This window comes from Pseudophryne corroboree, chromosome 6, assembly GCF_028390025.1.
Source record: "Pseudophryne corroboree isolate aPseCor3 chromosome 6, aPseCor3.hap2, whole genome shotgun sequence".
Classification (NCBI taxonomy): Eukaryota; Metazoa; Chordata; class Amphibia; order Anura; family Myobatrachidae; genus Pseudophryne; species Pseudophryne corroboree.
In genome coordinates this window covers 601,314,239-601,322,443 of record NC_086449.1, presented here as the reverse complement: position 1 = coordinate 601,322,443, position 8,205 = coordinate 601,314,239, and the positions used below count along the sequence as shown (strand labels likewise).

Genomic DNA, 8,205 nt, shown 5'->3' with positions numbered 1-8,205 from the left:
AGTGGCAGTTATCAGTGACTGTGGAGGATGTTACAGAAATGAGGAGCCTGGTAGCAGAAATCATGGCTTCCACATTCCTCAGTTAGTTTAGGAACTATTAGCAGGATTTGGTGGTAAAGTGTAGGTAAATTGGCCAGAAAGTATTTGAGGCACAAGCAGGAATGCCAGCATAGATCAGATAGAATATCACAAACAAAATGGCTGGTTTAATGGTAATTTGTAGTTTACCAAGGGGAATTTGTGGGGCTCTACTATAAATGACGTTTCCATAGGCTATAATTTGTCTTCGTGTCTATTGTGCAATGCGCTTCGGGCTTTATGCCAAATAACATGGATACTGATTAATCGGGCGTGCTCATAGATAAGAGGCTTAATAACAGTACACAATGTCAAAATGCAGCAAAGAAGGCAAGTAAAGTGCTTGCGTGCATAAAACGGGGCATTGAGATGTAATCCTGCCACTGTACAAATCATTGGTACGTCCACATATTGAATATTGTGTTCAGTTTTGGGCACCATATTATAAAAGAGATATCGGGGAACTAGAAAGAGTTCAAAGGCGAGCAACTAAATTGATTAAAGGGTTAGAGACACTGGAGTATGAGGAAAGGCTTACTAGGTTAAATATGTATACACTAGAAAAGAGGCGACTAAGAGGAGATATTAGTAATATCTTCAAATATGTAAAGGGTCATTACAAGGAGTTAGCAGTGGATTTGTTTATTAAAAGAACTCTGTATAGGACACGTGGGCACTCGCTGAGGCTAGAGGAGAGAAAATTCCGTACACAACATAGGAAAGGATTCTTCACGGTAAGGGCAATAAAGATTTGGAACTCCCTGCCAGAGAAGGTAATAACAGCAGACTCTGTAAATGCATTTAAGAATGGACTAGACAAATTTTTAACTGGAAAAAGTATCCAGGGTTATAGCTTTTAACATAGTGACATTAATATCTGGGAGTGGTTACAATCATAGTTGTCAATTGGTAATAAACCATTACTTCAGCAGGTGCATTATAATATGAACATCTTAACACAGAATACAGGTTGAATCCGATGGGCATTTTGCCTCCTTTCTACCTCACTAACTATGTAATCATTTTTCAAGACCAGTATGTTTGCATTATGCTCCACCTAAGTGTAGGGCCACACATAGCTGCCAAACGCTTGACCACAAGAAGCTGCACATGGGCGCCTATGCAGGCCTGCCTTTACTGACCAATCCTGTTGGTGCTACTTGGCCACCAGATACCAACTATGAGTTTCAACTGCACATCCCCATGGTTCCCTCTGTTTATGGAAAAGTAGTTGCTGCTTCCTCCCTTTGCACCCGGAACCTCTTGCTTCCAGGTGATGGTAGCTGCGTCTGTGTCTCGTTCCTGATAACTGTAACTTCTTTTTTCTGATGAGTTACTTGGGATCAGAGCTGCTGAGCCATGTTGAACCTGGGTTGAACACAGGATATTCAGTGGATGAATAAGAGCATTAGCTACAGGAATTCAGTAGTTACGGTGTATTGCATGCATAGAGTAGGATCTATAGATTTAGGATTAGCTGTATTTAATGCTGAATACACAACACCCAATTTTGATCTACATGGGGATTTTTCCCCCCAGATATATGAAGTTTCGTACATGCATATTGGCAGGTGGTGATCCTTCTTTCTGTTTCTTTAACCAGTTGAGGTTTGTTCACTTATCTTGCATGTGAATGATCCCAGACCCGGCTGCAGTACAGCTAAGAGGTACCAATGGTTTAGCAATTCCTTGGGTGCAGCACTGGATCACACATGCATGCAGGAGGCAACTGCTTATACCAGGCGCCTCCTGCTGCATTAACATATCTGAGCATCACAATGAACCATGAGGTAATGCCATTGCTCTGGCCCCATAACTGCTGTGAACGGGAACTAGAGAACAGCATAATGATACTGGATTCTGAACAACAAGGATAAGTTACTGTACATTTCTATACATCTAGAGCAGAAAAAAATATTTTCAGCTCACTTTACATACAGTAGGTGCACCGTATGAGTCGATGGGCACAGAAATCCCTACAGGCTGTGTAGCAAGATGGGGTAGAGAGACATCCACATCCATACATGATGACTGTGGAATAGAACATAGGCATTTTAGACTTTTATGAACTGTATTGAAAATACACAAAAGCACAATTAGGATCTGGTATAAAAATTATTCCAAATCGGGGACGGTCAGATCATCAAGGAAATTTTCAGTGCTAATGTGTTTGAATGTTCTTATATAAAGAAGTTTGTTTCTGTTTGGAAGTTTAATTCTATGGGAGGTATTCAATTCTTTTCACCCCCTTCCACACCCAATCTGTTTCTGCAGACTGGCATGGTATAATCATTTCAGCTCGCTACCCCCGAGGTAGCGAGTGCTCCCAACCCTTTACGCAGCTAAACCGGATTACTATGGGTGCGATAATGGGGGTTACTTTACAAAGAATATTGGGCGTGATATATCATTTGAATACGCCCTATGTATATATCAGACCATGGTGTATTCTTTAAAAATTGACATTAGAATTTCAGGGCACAGGATTAGACTAGGATATTATGATAGATACAGGGGAAGTTGTATCATACCGTGGAGAGAGATAAAATACCAACCAATCCGCTTCCAACTGCCATTTTATAGGCTGTGTTTGAAAAATGACAGGAGCCGATTGGTTGGTACTTTATATCTCTCCAAGTTCTCTTTCCATGCTTTGATACATCTCCCCCATAGTGTAATAGGGAATAAGTTCAGGAATTGAGATTGATCTAATTGACCGGGAAACTAGTTTATATTTAGGTATTTCTTATCGTCAGTTTTCTTTTTTGAAAGCCAAGTCCTCAAGAACCAACAGTTAAGTTATAAGTACATTTTAAATATTCATAGAAAACCATTGGTAGTTATGGCGTATTGTTTATTCAGCAATAATATTTGAAAGTGTAGGTTTATGATTAACGGTTTTGTCCTCTTTCCCCGTCAGATTCAAACACAGAAGAGTCCTCGCCAACTGTAATGAAGAGCAAGTACGAGGCTATGGATTTTGACAGCTTGCTGAAAGAGGCACAGAGAAGTCTTCATCGATAACAGCCTTATCTAGGAGGAGTACCTCAATACCTCAGTCAAGGCACTTCCAACATGTTTACGAAACATAAATGGAATACAGAAACGAGAGACTTTATCCTTTGAATTGATGTTTACATTGAACAAAGCTGCTTCTGTATGTGATCTATCCCATGGTGTTGCTGTCTCACTGCCACAGTTTAGTGTCTTTGCTTTTTTCGGGTGCGTCTGTAAACCTAATGTCCAACCTCTTTCCCTTGTGGTCGCAGCTGTGTTCTCCATAACATTTTTTGTCTGTAGTACGTAAAAACAAAACAACAACAACGTCTTTTGTGAATACAGTCTGGATTACACAACTAATATTACTAGGAGAAAGTTGTATATTCTTTAAAAATTGTATTTATGGTTCACATGTACTGTATTTCAGATTGGTGTCTGCTTCATCTTAAACTATGCACTCTAGTGAGGTGTTTGCGAAAGATTAGAATTAATCCTCATACTTTAATGATCATTCTGAAATCATTGGGCATTGGTTGTGAATCTGGATGAATGCGGGGCTTTGAAAATGATATCGTTGAACTTTATGAGGAAAAGAGCTTTTAGTATGTGTTACTTCTAGACGTAAAACACTGTAAGTGTAGACTAGGCCTTTTATGCAGGACACTGGATCACGCCTCAGTGTTTTTCTCATACAGTTTCATTAGCCCTGTAACCTGTTCCCTCCTTATTTATTTGAAGCCAGTTATGGAAGTCGCACAAACACTTAATATAATAATTAAATCATAATTACTGGCTTTATAATTATCACATTCCTTTATCAGTGTCATCTTCAGAATGTTTAAAAGATGACGTTTGACTAGAATATGTCGGTCTTGTAGCGTGAATGCAATTTACATATTTTATGAGCACTTTCAAAATCAATTCATATTTTAAACATGGTTTTTTAAGGCAATACTGTACGATCTGGCTGTGTTACTTTGAACATACGAACAACCAATTTGTATGCAACTTTTTCTTTCTGCACTTGAGGAAAAATATTAATCTGGTGCCCTAAATGCAAACCAGAACACAGTATTCTTAACCTAGAATTAAATGTTAATGCCCGAAACCCTATTGTATGTGCAACAGACCATTTCTCCTGTCATGGACAGTATAACTTTCTTTTCCAAAGATTACTATGGAGAGTTGCCTCCTTATTACAATATTGTATATAGTGAATATCATTGTGACAGACAGCAATACACAGCTGGAATAATGGCCGCCATATTGTTTCTGAGGTAGAAATTTAGCTTTGTATAAAAGCTATTATTTCCAATAATGTTGTAATTTACGTTTTGGGAAACTGGGACTGCTGAAGCCGTTTAATACGTTTACCAGGGTAGCATAGAATGTAGGAATAAGCCATTTTGTGTAGTTTAGGAGACATAGCCTTACTTCTTGACATAGTTGCCGGTAGATACCTTCCGGTCTTATTTTTTTATGTTTTGCCAAAGTTTCCAGCAGCTCCCGCAACCCTGGCTAGGATTGAACATACCACTTTGGCAAACACCTTATTGTAGCTCTGCCTTTTTCTCTCATAGTATTCTCATACTACAATGATGTTTACATGTGATTGCTATAGAGTTTACTGTAGAAGAAAAGAAATCTCTATATACATATATATATACATACATATAAATATATACCTATATGATGCCCTTAGGGTGATTAGTTATGTGCTGTGTTGTGCTGATCGTTTTGAGAACACTATGTGGAATATATGTCTCCTTACTAGACACATACGGTTTACACAAAGCACATATGTTGCATTGGGGGTTTCATTTGTTGCAGGATTGATAATCAATACTTAGAGGGGGGGGAGGGAGGGGGGAGGTGTTACCAGCTTTTCTGTGGCAGGTATGTGAATTCTTCTACAGTAGTAGTGCTTCCTTTTGCTGACCAGAGTCCTCTGGCTTTCAGATATAAGAAATGATAGATGACCGAGTATGCAATCAATACTTGGTGTACATTTTAGCGTAATTTGAGAATTATTTTACTTTTTGCTTGCATGATGCCTTTAGATAATATTTAGCAAGGTGATTGTCCAGCACTTATACTTAAATTATGTCCCCACACCCCCTCCCCCCCCTAAAAAAATCTCCTTTGGCATAACAATCAGACCCTAGATTTGTGGGAGTGATTTAATTCCATCACTTACCCTTCAAGCCATTAATCAGAGTGTGCAAACATCCCACTATGTGATTGGTTAATGTCCAGTGACATCCACCAATCAGTGTGCTTCTGGATAAGACATTGTCATATCCAGTAACTGTGTGACCACACACTGCATGGCTGTGCCTGGCAGCTTAGAACCTGGCACAGAGAAGGCTGCTCAGTCGTGCGGATTGTGTTTAAAACCGATGCCACTCTTTTTTTCCTTGAACCAGCTTACTTTGTTATGGAGGATGGTTGCCACTATCAACCTCCCTCTGGATTTGCCACTGTGCATAACTAGTCTCATTGCGATCCACCAATCGTTTATAAATAGTTTATAGACCATGTTTAGTTGGAGGGGGGGGGGGGGTCCGTTTAAATAGTGCGCACTTACCACTTATGAATGTATTTCAAGTCAGATCGTGGCCTGTAATAAACTTTACGGTGACTAGGATTTTCTAATTACAATCTTGAAACAGTCATGACTATTTATTCTTAGCAATCCTGAAACTGACTTGCAGTAGTACTGTAATTATGCAGGTTTTTTAATAGTCAGTTTAGTTTTGGCTATGCCATACATATCAAGCTGACATGATTAAGCTATAATCTGTTTCGGAGGAGAGCAAGTTATTATTTCCCAAAGGTGACATTAACCTAAAAGAATATAGTTGTACTGCAAAACTCACAAGTAACAAATATTTGAGACCCTCTGAGTGCAGTCATGAAGGTGACCTTTACTGAGCCAGGTAGTCCTACTTGTCCGAGTTGTTTTACCCACAGGGCACCAACAGGGCTGGTTTTAAAACAAAATATGAGAATTGTGAATAAATATAATTAATAGATCATACAGGATAAGATGCCTGAAAACATGTACAAGAATATTTCCACCTATATAAATTGTCCTACTGTTTAATGTAGCAGCAACTTACAAGAGAAGCTGTCATTTAATGTAGTCCGTTATGGATCAAATTTGACTTGTGTGTAAAAGATGATATGAGTAAAGCCCCTTCTGTCTAATTTTGCTTTGCTCAGTACCACCTGGGATGCCAAATAGGTTGCAAGTCTCTCCACCTACTGTATGTGTTTTAGCAGTGCTTTTCCCTACAAAATGTATCATTCAGTATGTCCGCACTGTCCAGCTTTACATGGGACAGAGGTATATTAGTTATACCACACTGGCTGCTGGGATGGCACATAGGTGCATTGCAGTCTTCATTCTTTGGTTCTGCCTAAAATGGGTCACATGTTTCACTTAATATGATTTTCATGTGCTTATTTCTGTCATTTTATCACCTCAATTTATTGTGAAGAATAATTTGCTAGTCTTGGAAGCACATATATTTATTTAAATATACTACAACATAAGACCAGCAAGTAGGCCTTTGCTAGTACTTACAAAGCAAGTAAAATTTCAACAGACCGGAAAAACAAATTTGTTCTGTCTGATTGCGGTAACTGCAGGTCTGTGTTACAGGTTTGCCCATCCAGTCACTTATATAATATGCAAGCCCATTTAGACGTAAATGGGAGATTTTTAACTATTTACGACAAAAATGAAGTATTAATATGGTACAGGTTGAGTATCCCTTATCCAAAATGCTTGGGACCAGAGGGATTTTGGATATGGGATTTTTCCGTATTTTGGAATAATTGCATACTATAAGGAGATATCATGGTGATGGGACCTAAATCTAAGCACAGAATGCATTTATGTTACATATACACCTTATACAGACAGCCTGAAGGTTATTTTAGACAATATTATTTATAACTTTGTGCATTAAACAAAGTGTGTCTACATTCACACAATTCATTTATGTTTCATATACACCTTATACACACAGCCTGAAGATCATTTAATACAATATTTTTAATAACTTTGTGTATTAAACAAAGTTTGTGTACATTGAGCCATCAAAAAACAAAGGTTTCACTATCTCACTCTCACTCAAAAAAGTCCGTATTTCGGAATATTTGGATATGGGATACTCAACCTGTACCGGGAATCTATTTGGTGTTTGTTTAATAAATATTCTTGAAATTAATGCTCTCGCCACTGAAACAAATTGATATTTTTGTTATTTGTAACCTGTTAGCTCTCCTAAGTGATATATTATATTTGTTGGTGCTCAGAGTTTTAGAATTCTACTTATAGAAGCACTTTTAAAAATGGAGTTGCTGATAAAGCAATATGGCTGCTCCATAGGGAACGGGTGTCCGTGCAGGCTATGTCGCTCAGACGTGAGCTGTGGTACACGTCTATCTCAAAGAGCTAATAATTATCCTATTAATTAGACATGGCAGGTAAGCAGAATGGCTTCACAGTTTGCTTCTTTTTTTATTACTATTTATTTTTGTATTATTACCATGGATGATCTTTTAGGACTACATTTACACCAATCTAAGTCATAAAATGGAAAAAAAATGACATGCATATTTGCAGTGTACTGCAAATGAATACACTTGTGCACTTAAAGAATGAGTAGTTACGTAAAAAAAATCTTCACGTTTGGGGACAATTCACTTTTAGCTGTTTTGAATTTAATTGTTTTTACGTCCATTGCATTGATGTTTTGTTTAATTTCATTGTATTCATTTTATACAAGTACAGACTCTAATCCTTTGTAAAGTTTTTTTTAATTTTGAGTTTTCCTCCCAACATATGCATAAATTATTTGTTCTTCCTTTTTTATGCCCATTTTCCTCATGTGTGTAGTTGGACTTTATTATATCTTTCCATCACCCATCTCAAGCACCCTTTAGCCACAGAATGGAAGAACAGTCTGTCCATTTTTGCTGACTTGTCCCTATAAGGGTTCTAGCACTGCTGCCCAGCATTTTCCATTAGGGGGCACCAACTGTATCTTGCATATTTGTTAATTGGACCAGGTAGAAAGTGTTTAAAACAAAAGGGACAATCTGTGGTGTTGGTGC

The 8,205-nt window shown here is 38.0% G+C and overlaps 1 protein-coding gene across 1 annotated transcript in view; it reads left to right on the top strand.

Moving 5' to 3' along the window:
* PPARGC1B (PPARG coactivator 1 beta) overlaps nt 1-7,104 on the top strand; it is a 137,622-nt gene extending 130,518 nt beyond the window's left edge. Inside the window, exon 12 of the mRNA XM_063928023.1 lies at nt 2,999-7,104. Coding sequence (XP_063784093.1) covers nt 2,999-3,102 — 104 coding nt within the window. The 3' untranslated portion in view covers nt 3,103-7,104. The remainder of the gene's footprint in view (nt 1-2,998) is intronic.
* The last annotated feature ends 1,101 nt before the right edge of the window (nt 7,105-8,205 follow it).